The 25,470-nt window shown below is 53.3% G+C and overlaps 1 protein-coding gene across 17 annotated transcripts in view; it reads left to right on the top strand.

Moving 5' to 3' along the window:
• The window catches only part of TCF3 (transcription factor 3), an 80,227-nt gene that overhangs the window by 24,956 nt on the left and 29,801 nt on the right, over positions 1–25,470 (top strand). For 13 of the 17 annotated variants that reach the window (XM_055806814.1, XM_055806815.1, XM_055806800.1 and 10 more), the window contains exons 4-5: positions 16,405–16,478; positions 17,519–17,615. In XM_055806814.1, coding sequence (XP_055662789.1) covers positions 16,405–16,478; positions 17,519–17,615 — 171 coding nt within the window. The remainder of the gene's footprint in view (positions 1–16,404; positions 16,479–17,518; positions 17,616–25,470) is intronic. The other 4 variants (XM_055806801.1, XM_055806816.1, XM_055806817.1 and 1 more) reach the window with 1 other exon arrangement.

Consider the following 25,470-nt stretch of genomic DNA (forward strand, 5'->3'; position numbering starts at 1 on the left):
TCTCCTACAGCCCGCTGCCTCTTCCAGCCCTTCTGGGTCAGCTCAAAAATAGAGAACAGCACTTCTCCCCCAGCTTGCTTTGTATTTTTAAAGGCATTGTGGGTTTTTGTTCTGTTTTCTTTAAATAATTCTCTAAAAAGTTGAAACTGTAGGACTGGTGCTTTTTTACCCAAAGAAGAAAACTGAAAGATTAGTGAGACATTGTGGTTTTGGATTGCCAGTTGTAAAGATGTTTGTGTGCTCTGGCGTGCAAGGCTTTTCAACCCTGGTGAGTGCGAGTGCTTGTTCCCAGAGGTGGCTCGACAACATGTGGGTTAATAGCCGGAGATGTGTTTGTCCACACAGGTATTTAAGGGATAATCTGTGTGGCTTTATATTGTGCCGAGAGTCTGTCTCCGCTTTGGTCTCTGCTGCTGTGTTTCCAGCTCTGCCCTAATTTTTGGGCAAGTCTCTCCATATGTACAATAGCTAGAAACAGTTTTGTTCCCTAGAGAGGCTTTGAGGTTTAACATTTATAAAATGCTTTGAGATCTGCAGATAAAGGAAAGCAAGACAATAAACAGCGACCAGGGCTGTGCCAAAGAAATACCCGGTATCACCACAACAGAGCCACGCAGGATTGGGTGGAGATGGCTTTTGCTAGAGGGCAAACAACTGCTCCAGAAGGCACTGCTGCAGACTCGGTTGGGAGCCCGGCTAGCAGGAGAGGGGCAGCTAAGCCCTGACCCCGGCCTTGATAACATGTGTGGGTAAAAGCACGAATAAGACACGTAGGTGGGTTTTTCCTCATGCTTCACATTGCCTGGGGTGCTCTCGGGCTGTCCCAGCGCTTCCTGGGAGCAAACCTGCTCTGGGAGAGATGCTGCCGAGTTGCTCTTTGCTCTCCGGACGGTGCATCATAAAATCCCCTGGTATACTTAATCCACTCCATAAACCTTGCTAACTTTCTTTTAACTGCCTTTGCTTGTCCTTAGAGTGAACTCCTTTATAGTCCCCCAAACAAAGGCAGGCAGGAGTGGGCAGGGACGGAGGAACCGGGAGCTGTGCTCCTCCCCGGCGCTACTGGCTGGGTGGGAGGAGCGGGCTGTGGCTGGGGCGCTCAGCACCGGGGTGCTGGGCTCCTCCGCTGCCAGCTACTCAATGGACATGGCATCCCAGAACAAGCTGGTTTGGGGTAGGTCTTCCTGCCAGGCATCTGGTGACACTGGGATTTTTTTGGCAGAGGGTGGGAGGATGGGAGCGCAAAGGAATAATTTTTAATGGATCAGTTGGGAATTCTCCTCTTGAGGGATTTGGAGGCAGATGGGCTGGAGTGTCAGGCTGGAAGTCTTCAGGGATCCTTCTCTCTTCCTCCCCACACTCTTGAGTACCTGCCTTTCAGTACCCTTCTGCTTTTGGGCAGGAGCAGAGAGTATTAATGCTGCTTGAGGACACATGATCCTGTTTTGGGAGCAAGATGCGTGGCTCTGCAAGAATAGCTCGTCTTTTTCTGCTGCTTCCCCCATAATGTATACGTAAGTCCCTGAAAACCTATTAAAGCACACCGTGGCGAGTGGCACGGTGAGAAGAGAAGGGTACATAGCTGGGGGCTGGCTCCAGCACACAACAAAGTTAATTGCTAGCCGAGGGTTTCTTGGGTGAGATGGTGACCTGTGGTCCCTGTGCCCTGAGCTGGTAGCTGGCACGGTTACTGCTCTGGCTGGGTGGGAAACGTGACCTGGGTGCGGGGTTTCCTCACCCTACATGGGGCTGGTGGGATTGTTTTCATTTCAGCTGGTTTTAGAAATGAATCAAACTAGCTCTCTGAAGATGGTCTTGCTTGAATTCAAGTGGCTTGTGCATATCTAGTTTTTAACTTAAGAGAAACCGGTTTACCTGAATCACTACAAATGCTGCCTGCTTTGAAATGAGGTGGGCTACAGGGGCTCTTGCTCTTCTTGGGGGACTTGTACCTCTTAGTTTTAAATAACCGTGGCTTGTGTTTTGAGTGAGGCAGCATGCTGTATGCTACATAGTGGGCAGGGTTCTCCCTGGGATGCTGGGGAGCAACTGAGGCTTTGGGATGCTGCTGAGATGAGGGGGAATGTGCAGGATGGACAAAACTGTGGAAGCCCAGAATTGGCTTCCCTTGAGAGAGTTAAACCTCCGTGCCCGAGGTCACTGGAGGTGAATGTGTGCTTCTGGTCCTCATCAGATCGTTGTGGGCAGGAGTGGACAGCCAAACCCTCGAGTGTGGCGGAACCTGGGCACCAGAGAGGTTTACAAGCAGCTTGTTTTCCCCTCAGTTCTGTCTGGGGTTGAGGGGTCCAGTGGAGCTGCTGAGGCAGCTTGCATGGAGGTGGTGTCACGTCCAGCCGCTGACCCGCTCCCCCTGCCACGGTGGCAGAAGCAAATGGGGCTCTCAGAGGTGTGGAGCTGTAGTTTTGCAAACAGCTGATCTGCTGGTCGCTTGCTGCTGGCTGAGGTCTTCCTCTTCCCTTACATCCTGGCCTGCCCCATCTTGGGGGCTTCTGGGGCATGTTTTGCTCCAAATGGGGAACTGGTTTTTATTGGGTTTCCTGCTGTCTTACACATTCAGCAGCCCCTGCAAAGTCCGGTGAGCCCCAGAACTTGCTCAAGATAAATGCAGAGCAAGAAGGGCCCTTTCCTTCCAGAGCAGCGAGTACTGCAGTGCCTTGCATCATCTCATGAACTTGGTGCAGCGAGGAACAGGAGGGAGCTTGGTCCATGGCTGGTGTGGGAGCTGCCAGCAGAGGTTGTGCGCTGGGGGCAGTCCGGTTGTTTGGTGATGACTTTGGTCCTTCACATTTTCCTTGCAGCACTGAGGCTAGGAGTCACTGCTTTTATTTTATTTTTTTCACTCCTTTTCTCCCCCTGTCCTCATTTTTATACATACATACATACCTATTCCTTCTGAAGTTGCATTTGAAAATGCAGCCGCTTTTCTGTGGTGCAGCAGCTTCTCACCCTGAGCACACAGGGTGTCTCCCACGTGGCTCAGCTCTTACCATCCCAACAAACTGTGGAGCTCCAAGTTTTTAACCCTCTTCAGACAACCCAGAGCTTCTGCACTTTACAACTTGGGCACTGATGCAGCTTTTCTTGTTCATGGAGGAAAAAATTCCTTTGAACTTCCCGTAGTTAAAAGAAAGCAAGCTTTGAGCAAAATATCAGAGAAACTTCTTAATGGTCAATTTTCCTAGACATTTATATTAGTATTCCTGATAAGAAGTGTCACTGCTTGTCTAGACAAAAGCACTAGAAAATGAAACAAGGTGTAGAGGAGATGCAGACAAGGTAATCTAACAGGTTGCTTTTTCTCTGCATCTTGTTCCCCTGAATAGCACACAGCCCTGATGTGAAAAGCATTTAAGGGCCTTGGACATGGAGTGTGAAGCCAGGCTGGAAGCACGCATGGGTTGGCCACACTGGCTGCAGAGCAGGGCGAGAAACCCCACTCCCACCCTTCCCAGCAGCGCCGCATCACCTGTCCACAACCCAAATGATGGGTTGGTGCATGCCCAGGGTAATGTGAAAGATGTAAATTAGGTGAAATGTTAACGCCGTCGTGTTCTGATTGTCAGAAGAATAAAACCCACTTTCATGAGGTCTTCGTGGAGCCTTCCTGAGAACTGTGTGGTGGGTTTTTCGTGGGGCTGTTTTTTGTTGTTCATCGTGAGAGATCAGAGCAAGGAGGACCAGCTCCTGCTGGCCATCGATAAGTGATGCTAAAGCTGCACCCAGGAAATGGTTTGAAATGCACACGCTGGAAAAAAATGTTGGTTAGTCTTAGAAAACTGAGGAGCCGGGCTACACGTTGAGTGCCATCTGCTGGCACCTCATCCATGTTCTTGGCGTGTTTGCCCGGGGAGAGCGATTGTGCAGGTTGGCAGCGTGGGACCTGCTGTGGCACTTACAGAGGGAGGGCTTGGTGTGCCGGCCTGTGGATGAAGGGGCGGTAAGGGTGGGCTTCCCCTCCGCTCCTTGAGCGATGTCCTCATTGTCCAAGCAAGTTGTAGTCCTACCCAGTGTAGGAGGAGCCCAGAAGTAGGTATCTGCTGAGGCTGACACATCCCAGCCTGAGCTGGATGTTTTGTACCGTACAAACTGATCTAACATGGGATGCATCCAGGCTGCTCTTGGCAGAAGCTGTGCCACCCTCCATTCTTATCCTCTCCCTTCAGCTGGCCCCAGATACTTGTCTACATACCGAACCAGACCAGGTGGCAGGTCATGATTTTCAAAGAAAACCAGCCCACCACCTCCAACTCGGTCCCTTAATCTCTTTACCAGCATCTGGGCAAATGCACTGCTTGGTGACAAGTGTCGTGATCTGGTTGTACAGACAAGGGCAACCAGGGCATGAGGGGCTGGAGCAACTTTTTGGTGTCTTCTGCTGACGTGTGATTAGAAACAGGGTCTCGGAGGTTAATTGACAGCCCAAACCCTCAGTGCAACACATGATTGATTTCTAGAGGTCAAGAGGCTGACAGACCTTGCCTGATGGACTCTACACCATAAGCCTCTGCAGACCTTAAAACAAAGCTAATGATTTTATATTTTTTTTTCAGGTAAGCTCTTCCTATGAATTGTCCTTTTGGCTTTAGGGTTACAATGGGAATTTGGGGCACGGAGTATGGGTATGCAAAGACGTGGATTCTTTACAGGGGAAGGGGACAAGTGAACATCTTGAAGTGTTTATATTTAAAGGGGGGGGGGAAGAGTCGTGGTTCTTGGAAATGGTGCTTCTTAGCAGCAAGTAGATGAAATACAGCCCTTTTTAATGCAATTTAAATAATCAATGGTATATTCAATTACAGAAATATTTGGCAGAGCTCTAAATAGGTCACATCTGTCCTTAAACTGTTCTTAAGGTAAATATCTCCCCGTGCTGTGTCATGTTGACCAAATTCTGTAAGAACTAGTGCCTGGGAGGGCAAACTCCTTGGCTGTATGTGCAGTTATCCCCCAAAGTCTGCACCTTGTATATGTATAAACTACTGGCGCTTGGTTTTGCTTTAGGGATGCCTTAGTTAAGCCTGGTTTGTATGTTTTGGTCCCATTCAGCTACTGAAGTTTGCACCGTAACAGGGCCTGGCCGGGGTTTTGGCAACAGCCAGGTGTTGGTGGCTTGCATTGCCCACCGGCTTGCTCTCTGGGGGCAGGATGGCAGCCGTGAGCTTGCGGTGCACGCAGCGATGCTGGCCTTGGGAAAGGAGAAAGCAAAAAGACAAACCTTTGTTGTGGTGACCATAGTCTTGAAGTTATTTGCAAACAAAAGCTGGAGCTGAGGGCTTGCCCCAGCCCCGCGGAGGGAGGCAGGCAGGCAGGTGGTGTTGAGAACACTTTGTTTGGGAAAGTTTTTCTCATTGTGTCGAACAATTCTTCTTAGATGATCCTTCCTGTGGGCTGAATCATCGTCTCGGCGAATGTGTTGGCTATCCTAGCCAGCCCCACGGCCGCATCCTGTGCGGTCTGGGGCATCCTGTGCTGCTGGCAGAGCTGCCAGGTGCTGGGCTGCCCAGCACTCAGCAGGATTGCAGCCCCTGCATTTTGGGTCAGAATAAACGCTCCTAGATGTGCGTTTGCTTCAGCCTTCCTCTCCCCTTTGAGATCTGGGTTTTTTTTCCCTTTGCTCCAAGGAACTTTGCAGGGTAAGGGCTGGCTTGTTAGCAGTAGATCGTATAAGTCATTAACCACCATCCCTCTCCCTGGTAAGAGAAGACTTACAAATAAACTACCAAGGCCACTGTGGTTGTGCGTGCGTGTGTTGGGCCATTTCCCTGCGTAATTTCCACATTATTTGGAAAAGGTCTTTAATTTGTTTAATTTTTAACTGCCTCCAGCCTCCCTACCTGCTGGCTTTGGAGCCTGGCAGTGGCGGTGGGATGGATGGGCTCACGTACGCACGGCTGGCACTGCTGTCTGACACGGCCTGGGGAAACCACCAAGGAAAGCCTTTTTGTTTGATCTAAAATGCCTCCCTTGCAACGTTTTGGGTTTCTTTTGGTCAAGTATAAGTAAACAGGCTTTTGTCCCCTGTTTTCTGGCTTGCTGAGTAACAGAAAACAAGTGGGAAAAGGTTTCTATTCCCCAGCAAAAGGACTCTGGTTGCATCACTGATACCGTAATTTTATTTTACATTGCAAATTAAACAATACTTGGAAAGATGCAAATCAGATCGGAAATAGAGGTATATGCTTCTAAGTAAAGTAGCGGGGGTGTATGCACCTATTCTGTGCATCTGCGTCTCTGCGCAAAATACACAATTGCCTGCGAAATACGAAAGGTCAAGAAGTGGTGTCTCGGGGGACCCGCAGCCGTCATATTTCATTCCTCACTGGCATCGAGCTGCTGTGCGCGCTCAGCAAAATGAATTCTTTCTTTGGACAACAATACATGCGTTAGTGTCGAGTGTCTGCATCTTTCATGAGTGTGCAACTTTGTGGTAAAATAAATGAGCTGGAAAAAACAGGATGTGGATTTACCGTTGCTCTTCGCCCCAAAGCTTTCTGTTTAATGGAATATAACCCCTTGCTTTGCGAATAAGCCTGTATCTACTGATTTTAAATTGTTTTGTGCTAGCAAACATGTTGATCTTGTTGAATGCGTGTGATGCAGAACATGAGGAGAAGTTCTCTACAGGGCTGTCGTTGCGTTTCGGTTTGCTGGCAAGATTGCAGCTCCCAGGAGCCCTCGGAGCTCCTGTAGACACACGTTACGATTTTCAAGCTGGGAGCTCCTGTGTGGCATGAGTCTGATGTTCAGGTCGAGGAGATAACTCCTTGTAGCTCTGTGGGTTTTAATCTTTAGTTAATTCAACATTTTCCAATTGCGTGCCTGGATGTGCCAAGGATGGTAAAGGCAGAGGATGGCAAGTCACTGCAGTTGCTGGAACTTGTAATCTTATTCTGGTTGTTCTGGATGTGCTGAAACCCCTTGATCACAAAAAAATCCTAGAGAATGAATGGGAGGGATTTGGAATTTGTCTGAATAGCAAGCCCCCCAATATTGGCTTTAATATCTCCTTTATCCTTTTTTTTTTAATCTTATCCCATGAGTACCTGGATGAGTGGTGTGTGTGGGTCTGGGAATGGTGGGGAGCAGCGTGTGGGCCGTGCTGGGGAGTGGGGGTGGGGGGGCTGCTGGAGAGGTGCTGGGGTCCAGCGCTGTGTTTCTCCCCGCTGACGTTTAGCAGCCCTGTGCTAGAGCTGGCTTTCAAGGCATGGGGGTGTTCCCCAGCCTCCTGTCAAAAACCACTTTGGGGAGGGCTGAGGTGCTTGGTGGCAGCCTCCTGGGAAGGGGGTCCCGCCGTGGTCGGGTCTGAGCCGCTTCCTTGCTCTTCTGTCAGGTTGGGTTTATCCCCAGCTGCTCCCGGCAGCTGTGGGTGGCTCATCGCAGGTGTAGGCTCATCCCCAGGGCTCAGGGCAGCCCCTCCATGCTTCTTCCCTCCCCTGCAGTCCCTGCAGCCCTGCTTTGACAATGTCACGATGCGGTGGGACCACAGGGCTGGCCGGCCAGTGGCAATGGGGTTCCCACTGTTGCCTCTTGCTGGGCCTCTTGTTTCCATCTGCAAGGCGGGTGGCAGGGCTGCTCCTTCGAAACATGCGTTGACCTGAGGTGCTAGCAGATAAAAGGGAATTCTCTGACACCTGTTACCAGTTTTGACTCAGAGCAATGTTATTCTTGGTCCATTTCCCTGCACTTCTGTGCCTTAGACCTTCCTTGACATCCTGCTTCTTGCAGAGCGTGGATGGGCTGTTGGATTTCGATGGAGGCTGGAGACAAGGGACATGGGTAGGCTCATCCCAGAGAGGCTGGGGACAAGGGACGCGGGGGGTTCACCCCGCAGGCTGCTGACCTTTCGAAAGCACTGACTGGTTGAGCCTTGTGTTACCCTCCGTCCCCTTTTCATGCTGCTCCTTTGTGCTCTTGTTTGGTCATTGCTGTGCCTTTGTTTTCACAGCTGGGGGAAGTGTTTTGAGCTTTAAAGTTTATTTTCTTCCCTCTGGTTGTCGTCACAGGTTTGTTTTCTTTCTCCCTGTGGCATCTTGCTGGCTTTCCGAGGGGCTGGGAGGCAGGACCATCTCTGCTCTCTGTGCCTTTCTGCTGGAGGGAGCCGGCTTCTTCCCTGCACTGGGCAGAGCTGATGGCTTCGCTGTCTTTGCTGCCTTTGCTTGGTCTCACTGGCTTTTCGTTCATTTAATAAACGCTGTCCAGTTCAGCCAACCCTCCAGGAAGAGGGTAGCCCAGGAGTTTGCCAGCGACATGAAGCACGGGGCTCTGGGTCCGGTCCTTGGCCGAGCTGTGGGCACTGGTGGTGGTGGCCGTGCCGAGGTGCAATGCTCTCCTGCCACTGGCGCTGCGTGCAGTTGTTTTGCAAGTCCTTGATGAGGTTTGGGCTGGTCCACATGATTTATTTCCTTAATTGTTACTTTAAGCAGGCAGGCTTTCATTTTGATTACCAAAAAGCCACCCCACAGAATGCAGTGGGGACCTGCCTGTAGGGCCTGCAAGTAACACTTGTTTCTAAAGTGAAAGGTGGTTGAATTTGCTTGTTGGGGTTTCTTGTTTTCCTCTTTTGTTTCTTTTCCCCAAACCTTCCTCGCGCCTGTGCTGGGCCCTGTTTCATACACTTAATTTTTCTTCTGGGGCATTTCTGGGATGTCACCCCAGCACCCCTGAAACCAGCCTGGGGGAGCTGCCTTGGAGCCTGCTCCATCCTTTGAGAGTGGTTGCAGCCACCCACCCAGGGGCTGTGACATGCAAGTGAAGCAGCATCCTGACCCACAGCAGAAGCTGAGAATGCAGCTTTGTTTTGAAACGCCTTGTGCATCATCTCCCAGACCATCTTCCAAAAGACCAGGAGTAACTAAATACTTCTTTGGCTCCCTTTTCCCCCTCTTTCTGGCTTTTTTTTGTTGTTGGCTGTAGATGTAATTTCCCTCCATACTCATCCAAAGCCAGTAGGGAATGCATCATCTCCCTGTCTGGTACCGCTCCCATCTTTCACCAGCCCCAGACTTTTCCTAAACCCCAGCTCTGAGTGTGGATTGTGCAGAAACTGCTGAACCAGAATACGGTGCAGGAGATGCCAGAGCAGATGCTAAGTAGAGGAATTAATGATCACTGAAGTGGTGGCATCAGCTTTTTTTTAAGTCTAAAATTATCCCTGAGTGTGCATTTGGGGAGGCAGCAGTAGCGGCGCTTCCCTGGGGACAGGGGCACGGGGACCTGTGCGGGGTGGATGGGATGTGCGTGTCTTGGCTTTGAATTCTCAGTACATTCGTCACCACAAAGATAAATGGGCCAAGTCTGCCCTGTAAATCTTGCAGGGCTCTGTGTTAATGGGCTCTGAGATGATGTGTTTGTTTAATGTGTTGGCACAGTTGCATGTGTTCCCTCTTTGGGCACGTCACCTGGAGGATGGCATTGCTTCCCTCCGCTTCACCAGGCTGTCATGGTCTAGAGCATCCACTTGTGCCGCCTGGCCCGCTTGCCTCTCCTGGATGGGCTGGGAAGTGGCAGCATGGAGGGGCAGGGGACAAGACCAAGCTGGGGCCTGAGAAGCTGTGAGCTTCTTCGGCAGTTTGGCTCCATCCCCTTCTTGGGGCACAATGCAGTGGCTTTGGGTCCCTCTGCTCAGGGCTGGCACCTTGCCCCGTCTTGGGGGGAGTGACACAGCAGTGCTCATCCTTGGGGATCACCCCCATGCCCCTCACTCAAATTGTGGGCCTTGGGGAGCGCATCCCAGCAAGCAGTGATCTTTAAGCCGTCCCATCCTGCATCCATCCTGCATCCCGCCATGCTGCATCCCTCCCCGAGGACCAGCTGGGCTGCAGCTACCAGCACGGCAGCACAGGCTCTGCGGTCGAGGCACAAAACCACCCACTCTCAAGCCAGATCCACCGAAATCCGTGCTTGCTTCCCAGGCAGCAGAGTGCTGGCTGTCTTGGCCAGCCAGCTGTGGTCCAACCTCATGTTTGAAAGCTGTGGAGGGGATGAAACGGGGCTCCCCTACCTAGGTGAGGAGTCCCCGTCTGCCCCGTGGGGAGGGACCTCCAGGGGGGTATTGCCAAGGCCCCCGTGCTGCCCTCCAGGTGTTCGGCACCACTTGCTTTTGGGGGATTTTTTTTGCCTTTTTTTTTTTTTTTTTAAAATTGTTTTGTCGTGCGCCAGGAAAAGGAAGTGAACAAATTGTATAGTCCCATCCACAATCGACGTCCTGTAAACAGCTACCGGCTGCCTTCCATTCACAGCTGTTTTTTCCTATTCGGGGGTGGACAGGGCTGGTAAATAAACAGGCAGAGCTGGTGGCCGCTCCCAGCGCCCACTTTGCCCTTCACTGGGGCTCTGCTTCTGCCCAGGAGCTTTTCCCCAGGGATACCAAGGTGACGAGGTGTGTCGGTGGGATTTGCCTTGCTGAGCGATGTGCGGGTCTGGGGAGCCAACTCTCCCAGGAAAAACAACTTTGCTGGTTTGACTGGGACTAAAGCTAATTACTAGTTGACTAATTTTATTGATTTCAAATCCCTTTTAGCAGAGATTTTGCTGTGAGGCTGATCGCCAGAGCGATTAGGACACAAAGCCGCTTAATTTGGAAGTGTTTATCAAGCAGCCTTCTGTCACCTGGGTTTCAAATCAAATTATGGTGGCACTAGTGTGTCTATCTGTGGTGGCTCGTGCTGTCCCACCTCCGATGGAGGCAGGCAGAGAGCAGGGTTCCCCGTGCTTCTCCTGGGGTAGCTTTGGGGCTAGCAGAAGTTAAGTGTGTTTGTAACATAAGTGTGGTGTGCCGCTGCCTGCGGGGTTTTTATTCCCAGCTGTCACCACGTCCCTGTCCTGCTGTGGCCCGTGGGTGCTGCTGCGGCTGCAGAGCTGGATTTGCTGCCCGGCTTTCAGAGCCTCGCTGTGGGCACCTTGTGGTCAGTAGACCCTTGAAGATGGAAGGTGCCATCTTCATGGCAGCTACGGCTGCTCCCCAGCCTTGCCCAGCCACACAAAGGGTTTGGCCTAAATATTTTTAATAGACTTAAAAAAAAAATAAATAAAAAAATGCCTAGTCTAGTCATTTTGATGGGAATCAGATTAGGGAGGGTGCTTTGATGCTGGCAGATTGCAGGGGCAGGGGCGGCCTGGGGGAGGGAGATGCTCAGCCCAGCTCAGCCACAGCTCAAGCAGCAGCAGCATCCCCAGCAGTGACCCCCACTGTCACCCGTGGGGCTGCCGTGATCGACCCCTCGCTGCATCCTCCTGACACCAAAATCTAGGTACCTTCAAGCCACCTGAGCCTGCTGGGTCGCAGCTTCGCAGTGGTTCATGTTCTCCTGCGGGTATCCCTTTGTGCAGGATTTCAGAGCAAAAACTCTGGATCTTGCTGTACAAACAGGGTCTGAGAGGTCTCAGGAGCTCTGTGTGCTGCTCTGCATCCTTGCATGTCCTCCAGGTCTGAAGGCATGGCTGCCCACCCCTTGAGCTTTGCTCGCAAAGGAATCAGTAGGGATTGAGCTTGTTTGGAAAGACCTTGGCCTGAATGCAAAGCCCCTGCATCGGGGAGTCTCCAGGTGGGCAGAGCAGGGGCTGGCACTGATACCATGCTCCCTCCCAAGCCACATCCCAGTGCTGTGCTCACATTGAGGGGCTCAGAGCTACAAAACACCTCGGGGCTTAGGGCTGGCTTGAGGACCAGCACGTGTGCCCAGGGAGCTTTTGGGGCTCGGGTTATTGAAACCAGAGCAGCATCTCTGGGTGCAGCATCTCTGGGTGCAGCATCTCTTGGACCATTTTTGGCTTCAGGGACCCGGGGGGGGGGAGCTGGAAGCCACAGATGAAACTGAGCAGGAGGGACCGCAAGTGGCTGCTGGGGTGTGGGGACGGGGCAGAAAACTGTGCACCCTCCTTAATGCCTTTTATTGGTTCAGAGTTGTGTGTTTGAACTGGTTTTGTTCCTCCTGGGTGAGGAATGGCTCCCAGTGCCTTGTGTCGCTGGTCACCTGTGTGTCACCTTTTACTATGCCTCGCTGTTGGATGAAGGGCTTTTTTTGCGGAGACTAAATCTGGGCAAATTATTTTTACCCATGCTGAGAGCTTAGGACGGTTCTTGTCTATCAGCTCTTCCTAGCTACGGCACAAAAATCGTAAGGGGAAAAAAAATTACTGTCTGACAGCTACATCTTATTCTATTAGTATGTTTTAATTAGAACATGAGCAAGAAATGTGTTATGAATATTCATGATCAAGGTTATTAAAATGCACAATTAGTCTGTACGCTTTTTAATAACTGTATTAATGGAGAGAGGAGGTAGTTCCTATTTTCATAATTTCTGAATTGGAAAGTGTGCCTTAACTTGGTTAGTTGGAAAACGGGTTTATTTTAAAATAAAGTTGGCTCCCAACAGCTGCGTGCACACGTGGGCGTCTCTAAAACTGCACACACGCCCTGCGCTGGAAGAGAGTTGTAAATGTTGCAAAGCCAAGCACTCCAGAGCTGGGCTATGCCAGAATTAAGCTCACTTGTGCAAACGTAATTCACCTCCGTGCCACGTGAGTTTTGACCCGATCTCGGTTAGTGACTTGGATTTATGATATTTTTTTTGCCTGGGACTGTGGATGCTTTAACACAGGAAACCTGTGCCCAGGGATGAGGCAGAGTTGGGGGGCGAGGGGGATGCCTGCAGGATCTCCATCTCACCCGGGGGAGCCCAGCAGCACGTGAGCCATGCCCGTAGGCAGGAGACACATCGCCAGGTGCCCCAAGGTGCTCCTGACCGTGCCCTGCGTGCCTGGCCTCGCTTCCCGAGCTGCTGGGACAGAAGGGTCTGGGTGGGACGCTTGGGTGTCCTTGGGCGAGCGCTCGGGGAGAGCCCTGGGGCTGCCGGCATGGGGGCTGACCCTTCTCACCCCAGGCTCCCCTGTCTTCTGCTCCTTCCTCTTCCTCCCTTTGGGTTGAGCTTGGCTGCTGGGTGCCAGGCAGTGCCCGCGGGAAGACGGGGCTCAAGGGCATGGCCGGTGAGTGCTGCAGGCTGGGGAATGCATGACAACCTTGGTTGGTGGCACCGTCTTGGTGGATTTTATGGCGTGAGTGGAGCAAAACCCTGCTGGTGGGGGCTTTTCCAGAAGCACCTCCCTTTGGCCAGGCTTTGGGGTTTTGCAGGGTTGGCAGAGGGCATTTGCTGCCAAATTTTTAGACCCTGACTTGGCTACGAAGGGAGGGAAGAGCAGGTTGGCGCTGGATGTGGGACAGGTGCCAGGAGTTGAAAGCGGGCAGTCTGTTTTTTTCCTGGCTTCATCCCAGAAATCCCTGAATTCTTAAAACACCTGCAGGCTGAGAATGGGACATTTTCGCCAGCACCTTTCATGCTGGTGACTGCAACTCAGGGAAGGCGTGAGACCTTGTTTGCCAGCAGGTATTGGCCAGCAGGCTGGCCGTGCAGTGCTGTGCTGGCACGGGCATGTTCGGGGGGTGGCCGAGCCTTGAGGGGGCTGCTTCCAGAGCCGTGGGCTGCTTTCCGTGCTGCTCGGGTGGGAGAGCGATAACCTTGCTTCACCTTGGCAGCTGTGCGACCACATGAACACAGGCGCCTGGGGGGACAAAAAAAAACCTTTTGGGTTTGCTGTTGCAGGATTTGGCCGCTGTGGAGCTGATGGGAGAAGATCAGGGTTTCCCTGGTTGTTGTGGGGAGGGTGGCAGGGGGCTGCTTGTCCCCAGCTCTGCACCTCCCCAAGAGCAGGGGGAGGGAAGGAGTGGTGCCCGGGACTCGCACACATTCGGGGGAGAGCGGTTCGTCCTCCCAGCCTGCCATGGTGCCTGGGTGCTGTTGGAGCACCTGGGACGGTTCTGACCCCTCTTTGGGGTGTGCTGGTGACACCGCAGCAGGGCTTGTACAGAGGGTTTGTACAGAGGGTTTCCCCGTTTCTAGGGGACTATTGGCCCCAGCTGTTGTCACCCGTAACACCTGCCATCTCCTCTCCCCTCCTTCCTTGGGGAGACCTGGCAGTGATATGTTTTTTTTCTTTAAGGAATTTTGGCTAAAAATTAATTCTGGGCTTCTGGGCACCTGAACTCCTTCCAGAGCCCCCCTGCAGCTTGTCCCACTGAGCATCCTCACCCAGTGCATCCTGGCCTGGGGATGCTCCTCTGCTGTGGGTGGCTTAGAGACAGGACCGGGTGGCTCTGCAGGAGGGCAGGGTGACACAGGGCCTGCGAATGCCTGTCCTACATGGTACAGGGGTGGGCACGGAGATCAGGACCCCCCTGTGCCTCAGCTGTCCCCTCTGGCTCCAGGGCTCCTGAAGCACCTCGTGGGGACGCTGGCCGAAGTCCTTGCCCCTCTGCGCTGGAAGGACAGGTTTGCCAAGGATGTCTGAGGCTGCAGTTCCTGCTCATGTCTTCACCCTGAACCGTTGGGGAGCTTTAAAAATACCTGTGAAAGCAAAATGAATAGAAGGAGCATTTCTGCCTCCTGATCTCCGTTGGTGTTTGCAGGGTATGCAGATGAATTGCTTTAGAAAAACACATTAGCAAAGCAAAAGTTTATTCTAGGAAGTAGGAGGTGGGAGAATTGGCAGTAATTCTCCCTAGTATCCAAGGTATTATTAGAGGCTTATCCCTGCTCTGCACAGTAATCACATTGGAAATTTTTGATTAGAAAACAAAATCTAAATGAGAATTATGAATATTCATTAGGTGTATAGATTAATATGCATAATTATGCAAATTAGACAGCAATTAAACACCAATTCTCTGGGGAAATGATTAACACAAAGGCACAGAAATAGAAGGATGTAATTTGAAAGAAGTTTCTGGTTAAATGAACAGTAAGGGGAGCGGAGGAGACAAATACACGGCGTGTTTGCCATAATAATCAGCTTTGCTAAAATGAAATTGGAGTGTGCTCTGCAGCCTCGGCCCCTCCGTGTCCTTGCTCCTGCATGCACCCCTGTCCCTGCCGCTGTCCCACGCCACCGCTGGCACCACTGCTGCGAGCAGGTCTCTGCTCCTCAAAGAAAATCTCCTGAAAGGCCCTGCTGGCACCGTGGCTGCCATTGGAAGAGCCACTGCAGAGGGGTCCGCAGAGAGCCCCTGGGGCTGGGGGTGACACAGGGTGCTGCTGGGTGCTGCCAGCAGTTGCTGCAAGAGGTTTCTCGTGCTGCCCTGTGGCAAGTGTGGCCATAGACCCCCTGAGCGGGGCTGGGGGTTCCATGGGACGAGGCAGAGAGGTGGCTCTGGCCAATGCCACCCGCGCTGCTCAGCCCCCTGCTGATCTGGGATTTCTCCATGTCCGCCCTGGCTGAGCTCGCAGTGTCTTCGTAGCATCTCCAGGGGCTGGCCGTGGGGCAGAGCGATGGACCTGCCCTGTCTGGCCTCCTCTCAGATTGCCAGCTTTACTTACCCCGTGAGCCTCTGAACGGGGAAATGCTGACTGCTGCCCCCCTGAACCCCGGTCACTTGCTGGAGTGGAGAAGATGGACCAGCACAGCTGGAAATCCTGATGCTGAGTCGAGTCAAGGCTCGTCTTCCAGGAAAGGTTTCATCTGTGCAGTCATGGTACCAGCTTGAACGGCAAGAGCCTTGCGGATGCGACTCCCCAGGCTTTTAGTGTCCAGGTGGATGTTCACCATCTTCGTGGGTGCTTCTTGTGCTGGTAGCCCATGGGGCACAGCCTGTGTGGAGCTGGCAGACCATGAAAGGAGATGATTTCCTACCGCAGTCTGTGTGCAGGCACATTGCAAAACACTCCTGTTTGGTCCCTTGCCATTTGGGGTCGGATACACTTTGCCAGGGATAGGCTTGGGAGGACTAAAAATGAGATGGACAGGAGTGTGCTCTGATCAGCCCCCTGTGGGACCCCAGCTTCCTCCGTGGGACTGTGGGGGGCTTAAATAAGAAATGCCCTTGAACCAGTACAGGTAACATTGTAACCCCAGCAATTCTCATCTCAGGCTTTCAGTTCTTTTAATCTGCTTGGTTGCAATGAAGGCCAGAGTTTGGTCCATGACCTAGCAGCACCGTGGGCAAAAATCAGGTCCTGCTGGAGCACTGGGATGGGTGCGATGAGTTTGGAATTCATAGTCCTCTTCAATGTCGGTCTCCGGGGAGAAGAGGTGCATGGGTGCTGTTTGGAATAAAGCGAGTTAAAATACTTGTTTCTCCTCTTCCCACTGTCCCGTGTTTTGAAGCATTTCCAGGCTGTGGTGGGATTTGCTTTGAAGTTTGTGGAATAAACTCCCAGCTGGAGTGGGAAGGTGAGGAGGGAGAGGGGAGGATCAGTCACGCCAAGTGGAAGTGGTTTATTAATGAAAATACTGTTTTGTTTGTAGAAGGAAGAGTTAATATTGCGAGAACACCTTTGAGGCTTTGCTGATAAAGCAAGAGTAACCTTTGTTCTTCCTGTTTTTCGGTAGGTTTGGATGAAAGACCGGGATCAGGTTCCTGGGGAACGGGAGATCAAAACAGCTCCACATTTGACCAAGGAAGGGTAAGGATAAAGCACAAACACTGAACTCCAACCAAAATAAACGGGGGCTTTAACCGTGGCTTCTCGGCGTGTGCGTTTGTGCCCAGGTTGGGTCTAAACCTGAAACAGCTTTTCTTGCCCTGTTTCAGATGTCGGTTCTGTAACCCTGTGGGGATGACAGCAGGGAGAGGGATCGACACACACCCCCAGTCCCTATCTCCTCAGGCTTTGCTGCCTTGAGGTCCCCCTGGAGAAGGCTTTTCCTCCAAAAAGCTCCCCTAGGCCCACCCCCCCATGTGGGCTCCCCTCCCGGCCCTCGGCTGTTGTGTGGGGAGTGGGGGGGCTCCTGGCCACGGGCTGGGAGAGGTCCCCACGTGGGGCTGTGGCCGAGCAGGTTGAGGGGTCTCACCTGATGAGCTGTGCCTTCAGCAACGCTTGCTGGGCGCCCACTGTGCACTGGTGCGCTGCCGGGAGGGGATCTACCACCCCAGCCAGCTGAGGAGCCCGAGGTGGGGATGGAGATCCTGGGAAGGGTTTCTCAGGGAAGGAGTCGAGGCTGCAACAGTGCGTAACTGGGGCCTGAGGAGGGAAGAGACATTAACTTAATTGAAACGGTGTTATTTTGACAGATGCTCATGTTTTATTGGGTTTGTGTGATTCGTTTTTGCAATGGTACCTTTCCCTTCCCTTAGGTCAGTGGCAGAGCAGGTGCTGCGGTGTCATTTCTCATTTTTATAGACCTTCACCTCACACCCTTGCCCCCCCTCCCCGGCTTGGGGAGGGGCTGCCTGGCTCTCACCTGCCGGGCAAAGGCAGAAGCTGCCCCAGCACAGGGCAAACGTCCCTGCTTTGGTGCTATACCCCCTCCCAATGCCATGGCCTCATGGCTGCACTGCCTTGCTCACCCTCGCTGTGAGAATAAAATCATTTCTATGCCCTTTTTATGAGGAACCTTTGACTTTGACACTTCCTGCTATCAGAGAGACTGAGCTCCGCTTGCGTTCTGGCATTGGGTTCAGCATCCCCAGATGCCCCGTGGTAACTCTCCCTTGTTGCTTCAGCAGAGCTATGGGGAAGGCCCCCACTACAGCGAGCACAGGGACCTGCCGTCTCACAACAGCATATCTTCATCACCATTCCTGGGAGCTGGACTAGTGGGTAAGAGCCTTTCAGCTGCCTGGTGGGTGCCTGGGCAGAGCAGGGGAAACCTCCCACAGAATGGCACGCTGTGGTGGGAGCATTTGCACCGGCTGGTGTTGCTGTTCCCCATGTTGGACCTGCTCCAGGTGTTACCAAAGCTGTGGTTGAAGGAGCTGCTGTCCAGAGGGTCTCCTCAGTGCTTGATGTGTGTGACAGCTGCTGTATTTTATGTGTGTGATTATTTTTCCCTGCTTTACAGTAGCACCCAAAGGCAATAGCAGAGATTGACGCCTGCCGTGCTGGCACGGGGTGGGCTGAGTTTGCTCCTGGGAGCTGGTAATCAAGGGTGGAAAAAGCGCCAGGAGAGAGGGGGAGAAAAGACACGTTCATCGTAAGGTCTTCCAAGAGGCTGGTGGCTGCTTTGCTTTCCAGCCTGGCAGCCCCAGGGCAGTGCAGTCTCCAAAGAGAGCTGGTGTTGCTCCCCCTGAGAGCTGGAGTTGCTCCCCCTCGTTGCAGTGGGATTTGGAGGGCCTCTGCTCGTGTCCTGCAAAGGCTCCATCTGGCTCCTCCATCCCTTGCTGCAACGGAGCAGCACAAGGAGCTGGTGGGGACTGGCGAGTGCCAGAGGTGGTGATCGTGCGTGACCAGATACCTGCCACAATTTACCCAGTTACCTCTCCCAGCTTGGGGGTGGGAGGAGAGATTAAGAGCAAAAAATAGCCATCCTGAAGGGCTTAGAGAGCTCTAATGATGTTAGGAGCTGGGGTTAGTCCTCCCCACCTTTGCCCACGCAGTGGTGGTTAAAATCCTGCAGCAAGCGTGGCAGGAGCAGTGCTGGGGCAGGGGTCCTGTAGCTTCGCGGCGTGTGGTGGTGGTTTGAAGGGTGGGGATGGAAGAGGGAGCTGTGTTCAAAACAGAAAATCCCCACCAGGAGGTTCTTCCTGCGGAGCTGGTCGGAAAGGGGAAGAGAGGAGCGGGGTCATGCTGGGAAGCGAGTGGCCACACGTTTGCCCCACCTGGCTGGGTGTCTGGGGTGAAGGGCTCACTCTTAGCTCTGCTCGCCACTGTCGTTCCTCTTGCTGTTGAGAGACAACAACGTTTAATTGCCCCTTGGGGGTCCTGCACAGGCGTGGAAGAGCGTTTCCAAGTGGCTCGTCCCGTCCCTCTGCAAGGACGGTTATTCCTTCTCATTTTCTGCCCCAGGACGATGTAACCAAAGCAGAGGAGACGTATCTTAATAAGACAGGCTACCCTTGATGCAGTTCAGCAGGGTTTCTTGGGGGTGTGCGTGGGGGGGACCCATCCCAACCCATCCCACACCTGGGGCCAAGGCAGCCTTGAGAGTTTCCAGCTGAGAAGGAGCTGCCTAGGGAGGAACACGGAGGTTTCCCCTTTGATGTGTGCAGGGAAGACGTGTTTGGCTTCCTCTCAAAGACAGGGCTCCCAGTCTTTGGCAAGCGCGGCGGCACTCCCCGGCAAGGCTGTGAGCCCAACCAGTCCCCAGCACGTGGAGTTGCAGCTCTGCCGCCCCGGCGGGTCATTTCCACCAGCTGTCTGGGCCTAAAGGACAAGCTGCAGCTCAGTGGCCGGCAGGACGGAGTCGTGCACTGTGTCCGAGGCTCCAGTCCCTGCTGGGACTGCATCCCCCTGTGCTGGTGCAAGGTTTTGGCCACCAGCCTGGCTGGTTGGGTGCAGCACTATAGCTCTGCTGCTTGAAACAGGGGCTGGGGAGGCCAGGAGGGAGCAGCCAGGAGGGGCAGGGGGCTCTTCACGTTTCAGAGATGCTTTTGTTCCTAAAATTGAATGTGGTTAAAGTAGAAAACATCAATTCCTGGAGCAGGTTCCAAAATACATAAATAAGCTTTACTTTGCCTCTGTGCTTATGTGCTGAGAAGGATGGACTGGAGGAAGACCATGGGTGGGATTTTCTCTTCCTCTTTCCCAAGCTGCTTCTGGAAACTTTTCTAGTGGCAAAATGAGTGGAAAAGGAGAGAAAGGAGAGCAGAAAGAAGATAAATAATGGCTTTTGCATACAATAGCCTAAAAGCAGTGGCAAAGTGGGAGGGAAGGGTGAGTTTTAGAGATATGTCACTTCAGCTGCCAGTCCCTGGTGTCCAGCAAGGTCCCCCCTGGGGGCAGTGGGCTGGGCAGGCTCGTGTTAATGAAGCAATTGAGTGGAACCTGTGGGGTTTAAAATGTGAGGTGATGGAAGGAGCAGATTAGTATGGACATGTCCAGTGGTACCAGGTGGACAAAAGGTGTGTGTGAGACGATCGTCTAAGTCCTTCTCCAAAATCAGAATTTGTCTCCTTCCTACTCAACCTTTTATTTCTTCAAGGAGGATCAGAAACTGCTGTAAGAAACATTTCAGGAGGAACGTGATCTGTGCTGGAAATGCTGCATTTGGCCAGCTAGAGTGGGAGGCTGAGCTGAAAGGGCCCCACCAGGAAAAGGTGCACCTTGGCTTCCCCCTTGGCGTGGGCTCTGAGCACTGGTCTGTGCCAGCTACCACTCCGTTGGGGTGGGGCTGGCCTCCTCCAGGAACCTGTGTCCTCCAGCTTTTGTGTTTCTTGAGTCAGGGCAGTGTCCCCTCTTAACGGTGTGCACTGGGGCACTGAGCAGCCTTCCCGCAGCGAAGGGACACTGCTCCCCAGGCAGCGCTTGTTGAAGAAATGGAGGTAAACTGATTTTTTGGGCTCTTATTTTCTACATGCATACAAATGGAAAGGAGGCTCCACTGGCACCAGCCTTCGGTGGGCTGGGGAGCTCCTGACAGCCTGGGCTTTGAAACTGGTGGCATCCTTTTGAGGACGGAGACTTCACCTGCCCCTGAAGACTGGCAGTGTTTCGGGGCTGTGGTGTATGGGGAGAGGAGCAGGGGTGCAGCTGAGCGCTCCCTTCCCACATGAGGCATCTCGGCACTCACAAACTGATCTGACACAAGCAGGGGGGGTGAGGAGAGAGATTCAGGAACTGCAGAGTGTAGTGGCTGTTTGGATAAAGGAGCAGCAGAATGTGCGAGCTTGTTCATCCCAATCTCTTCCCGGCGCGTCCCTGGGAGCTGGCTTTGCAGTGCCGGCCAGGGGAGCTCTGGCTGCAGGTGGGTCTGGCTTGCGAGCGGTGATGATGATGGTGCGTGGAAGCTGTGCAGAGCCTTGGTGTCAGGTGTATTTTAGCTAGAGGGGTGGAAAATTGGGAGTAGTGCCAGGGCAGCAAACAAACTGCATGAGAAGGGCTGGGCTAGAGGGAGTTGTGTAGCCCAGAAGAGAAGGAAAGCAGGTCTGTGTTTGATGGGAGGAGGGCACTGCCAGCACATCCCTGAAAGCCCTGCAAGGCTCTGTGCCATCGCTCCAGCCCGTGCCCTTGTCCCCTGCCCAGGGTCCCCCTCCCAAGTGCAGTGTGGAGGGGGCTGCTCCGCTCCCAGGGTGGAACTGGGTGAGCACAAAGCTCTGTGCAAAGTGCCGGGCAGATTTAATCCCAGAGGGACAGCGTGCCTGTTGTTTCCTGCGAGCAGCAGCAGTCCTGGCAGCAGGAGACACCATCGCTGGAGGGATGGCTGCTGCCTGCTCACCTGGAGGCAGCCCCAGTCCAGCCCACAGTCCAACCCATCCCCACTGGGATGATGGCCCTGCGGATTGCTTGGTGCACACCTAGTCCAAAACCGGTTTGAATTCAGACACCGTGCTTTGAAAAGTCCTGGCTTCTAGTCAGGTGGGACAGAGGGATGTGGTATTTGGGGCTTATGGATGTTCTTTTAGATGAACATACGGCATCCGGCACGATGGGAGCTTGGCTTTGGGAGACACTTTGGATGCAGAGCAGGAGAGGGGCTGCTGGGACCTGTGGGTGCTGCTGCCAGAGCTGGCCTTCCCTTGTCCTCTGGGCTCCCCAGGAGCTGCAGGTGAGGCTGCTCATGCCCTTGATGAAGGGGATGGTGCAAGGGCAATGTTTTGTCAGCTTTCCAAAGCTCAGGTTCCTTCCCTGCCACAACTTCAGCTCCACGAGGTGATGGGGAAAACCAGAGCTGTCTGCAAGGCTAACTGGGCGAAGAGGTCTGGCCTGTGTTGCACTGGACAGGATAACCTAAATTTAAAAAAAAAAAAGAAAAAGCAAGTAAGTCCCTGAATGGAAATACCTTCAGTGCTTTGAATAAAAATCACCCCAGGCTGCTGGGCAGGGGTCACTGAACCTGATGAGCAGGGTGCAGTAGCAATGCCTGCGAGCTCCATCGCTCCGCGCTGATCCCTTGGTGCTGTTCCCCAGAGGACACGTGGAGAAAGGTGATGGGGACCATCCCTGGCCACCTGGGGTGCTGCCAGGACACTGCACGGTGACAAACTGGCTTGTCCCAGAGGGTGAGGAGGGCTTTTCTGTTTTAAATCACTAGTCTTCAAAATCTGCCACTATTTTACCATTCATCTCCAGTGGAAGGAGGGGGAGGGGGATTGCTCAAACAGCAGGGGAAACTGATAAGCCATAACAGATTTCTTTCTAGTAATTATTTCTAGTAATTAGCTTCTTTTCAGAGGAGTGTTTCTAATCTTGTGTGTATTGTGAGCTGTTAGGGATTGGGTTCCTCCTGGACAATGGTTTTAATCTGCCCACCAACAGGGTTTGCTGCTCCTGTTTTTTTAACATTTTTTTTTTTTCTTCTCCTCCCTTTTAGTCCCCGGCTGTGTTTTTACTCCCCTTTTTCCCCAGGCCGTAACTCTAATGGAATTACCGGCAGAGCTGGGGGGAGGAGGTGCGTGGTGGGTGGCTGGGGCGGTGGGTGCCGGGGGGGCTGCACTGGGGCTCCGTTTTGGAGCAGGGACGGGGTGATGCAGGGGCACCGGTGTGAACTCCCCGCAGGCTGGCAGCAGCGTGGGGCACTGCACCTCGGCCAGGCACCTGCCTTCCTCCCGGCAGGCACCGGCAAAACCTGTAGGCAGCATTGAATCACCTCTTCTTGGCTGATTTGTATGCACCTTGGGGAGAGAAATGGTAAAACCACAAGTTTATTTCAAAGCACGGTTTGCTCCCGTGGAGGTGAGATGCTGCCACGGTCCTGGGCGCCAAGGCCAAACCCGGCCACTGCCAGAGCTGGCAGCGAGCTCGGGAAAGCGGAGTTTTTATTCTGCTATCTTGTCTCTGAGCCCGGGAGCAAATCTGCTCTTGGGAGGAGAGAGCACAGCCGGCGTGTGTGGGTTTCTCTGCAGAAGCCCAGGGTGAAGGCAGACATGGGAGAGGCTTCGTCTGAGCCCAGCACAGCCAGATCCTGCAAGAGAGAACATGCTGGGAGAGGAGGGAGGTTGGGAAATGGCTTGTTAAGCAGGGTTGAAGGCAGGGGTAGGAGCCTGCAGGGGTGGGAAAGGCAGGGGGTGCCAGAACTCGCAGCGAAGCAACGCTGTAAAGAGCTGGATATGCCAAATGCTCCCAGCCAGTCTCTGGGTGCACCTTGCTCAAGGTGCCATCCGCTGCGCTTCACCTTTGCACGCTAAAATCGGCAGAGGTAAATCCAAAGATAGGATTTCCAAGGGAAACCCCTGTCCTGTTCAAGGGATTTTATTCCCAGTATCTCCTGACTTTTTATTTCCCCCCCCTCCTCCAAGATCCCTTAGCACCTCTCTGCAGGATTTCAGTAACTGGCTCAGGAGCAAGATGGCATTCGGGGAGATTCCTGGCATTTTCTGCTGAGCCCTGCCTGTGCCCTGGTCCTTGCTGTGGCTCTGGGGTCTCGCCACCTTTCCTGGTCGGTGCCCCTGGGTTGTGCTTGTGAAGGGGTGACTCGGGTGAGTCCCAGTGCAGCTGGGTTTGCTGCCTGTGCCCAGGGGGCATCTCCTGGCAGCTGAAAGCAGCACCTTCTGCTGGCACGTTCCGATTTTCTTGCCCAACTCGTGAACTTTTTTTTTTATATTTCAGTAGGCTAGATACATTGTGATCCAGAAAACTCTGTTCTTCCTTCTGCCTTGTTTTCTTAGACAACAAAATGTAAAATTTTCTACTGCTGAGGGTTTTGCTGCTTTTTCCCCTGCCTGCGTGATGACAAAGGAGGGCGCAGGGGCTGGGGGTTGCCCCCCCTTTCCCAACCTCCCCCATCCCGTGAGATGCCCGAGTGTGCAGCAGCCTGCAGGTGCCAGGCCATGCTCGCTGTCCCACAAAAGACCATCAGTCGAGGGCAGCGGGATGAGGAGCAGTGTGGCACAGAGCTGGCACTGGGTTGCCGGTCCTTCTTGCCGCGCACAAGCCAGGAGCCCTGTTGGTTCAGCGTCTGATTGATCTGGTGAGGGCAGAGGCACTTGGCTCGGCGCTTCACCGCTCAAGCCACGCGTGGGAGCGGCGGTTTATGATCAGATGGGAGGCCTGGCAGTTGCTGACCAGATAAACTAGCGTGACATTACCCTGGCTTTCCTCTGGTTTAGGAGTAATTGTGATCTGCCTGATGCCACAACCTGTTGAGTTATTTGTGTAACGTTGCCGGCACTGCGGCAAATAGAGCTGCTAAGCTCTTTTAAAAATTAGGTCATTTAGGAGATCCATCCTCTGACATTTTGACCTTTGTTTACTTAACGTTTAAGCCTCTGAAGCGAAACGGCAGCGGATGGTTACCGGTGCATACGGCTGTTGCTGGAGGTGAGGGGTGCCAGGGTGCTGGCGTGCCGTGTTGGGACCCCCGGCATCATTGGGAAGGGGAGTGTCTCAGGTTTGGGGGTTGTAGTGGGGGAACCCACTGCGATACCTGGGTTGTGTTCAAAGCCCCTGTGCTAAGGCTGCAAAACCAAGCAGCCTTCCCTCTCTTCCCGTCTCTGCCCAGCCCTTCAGGGGAGCTGGTTTGGGGAATTGCGTTCCCCCCCTGCCTTCATCTGCACCCCAAAACCTCCTAGCCGTGTGTGGAGCTGCCTGCCAGCCCAAATGTCGCCCCAGTGCATTAACCTGCATCTCAGCAGGCTTCAGTGATGGCTTTGGGTTAAGCAGATTGGCAAAATCCTCCCCCTCCCATTTTGCTTACTAAGCCGGAGTGGAGGCAGGATGCGATCACCCCTTTCCAGGGAAGGGCCTTTGCCTGCGCAGGGGGGTGCTGGCAGAGCCCAGCACCGGAGCGGTGCCATCCTGCCATGGGTTCAAAGCCTTTTGGATCATCATCTCCTGTTTCCCTCTTTATTCCTGGTTTCCCTGGTGGTGCCATTAATAGGCCGTACCTAACACCAGGGGAAGATGCCTCATACATTTTCTGTCCAGTTTTTCTTCTTTTTTTCTTTTTTCTTCAATGAAAACATGTCTGTTCCCCACTAGAAAAATGCCTAGTTTTCCTTTGGATGGGAGGGAAACACCAAAGCAGACTGTTGTGCTTCTGGCTGCCCTGAACAGACAGTGTAGAACCATTCCCTTTCTCCCTGGCCTGGGGTTCTTCCCCAGGGCTGCAGCACTGCCCAGGCACCCATGGGTGCTGCTTGCTGGGGGACTACCGTGTATTCCGGGGCGGTGACCGCAAAGGAAGAGACTGCAAGGGCATTTCAGAATGGAAACATTTCACCATGTGTGTTGGGTGGTTTTTTTCCTCCCTCCCCCCGTGAAAACACTATTTTCAGCAGCGTGTGGGCAGGGTGAGGTTGAGCATGTTTGATAAAAGCCGTCGCTGGGTGCTAAAGTTCATGTGGTAGCGCTGGGGCACGTGGGCTTGGCTGCATGGGGCAGCATCCCGGGCAACGGGGATGCTCGGCTGCAAGGAGCCCTACGGTCCAGGAGGAACCTGCCGGGTGGGATCTAAAGGAGGGGGCTTGGAAAGGAAGGAAAGGGTTTTCTATCCAATGCCTGCTCTTTAGATCTGGATGGGGGTTTGGAAAGTTGAATCTCCACCAGGAAAGGGGAAGAAGGTAATCCCTGCGCCGTATGG

Source organism: Falco peregrinus, chromosome 5 (assembly GCF_023634155.1).
Source record: "Falco peregrinus isolate bFalPer1 chromosome 5, bFalPer1.pri, whole genome shotgun sequence".
Taxonomy (NCBI): domain Eukaryota; kingdom Metazoa; phylum Chordata; class Aves; order Falconiformes; family Falconidae; genus Falco; species Falco peregrinus.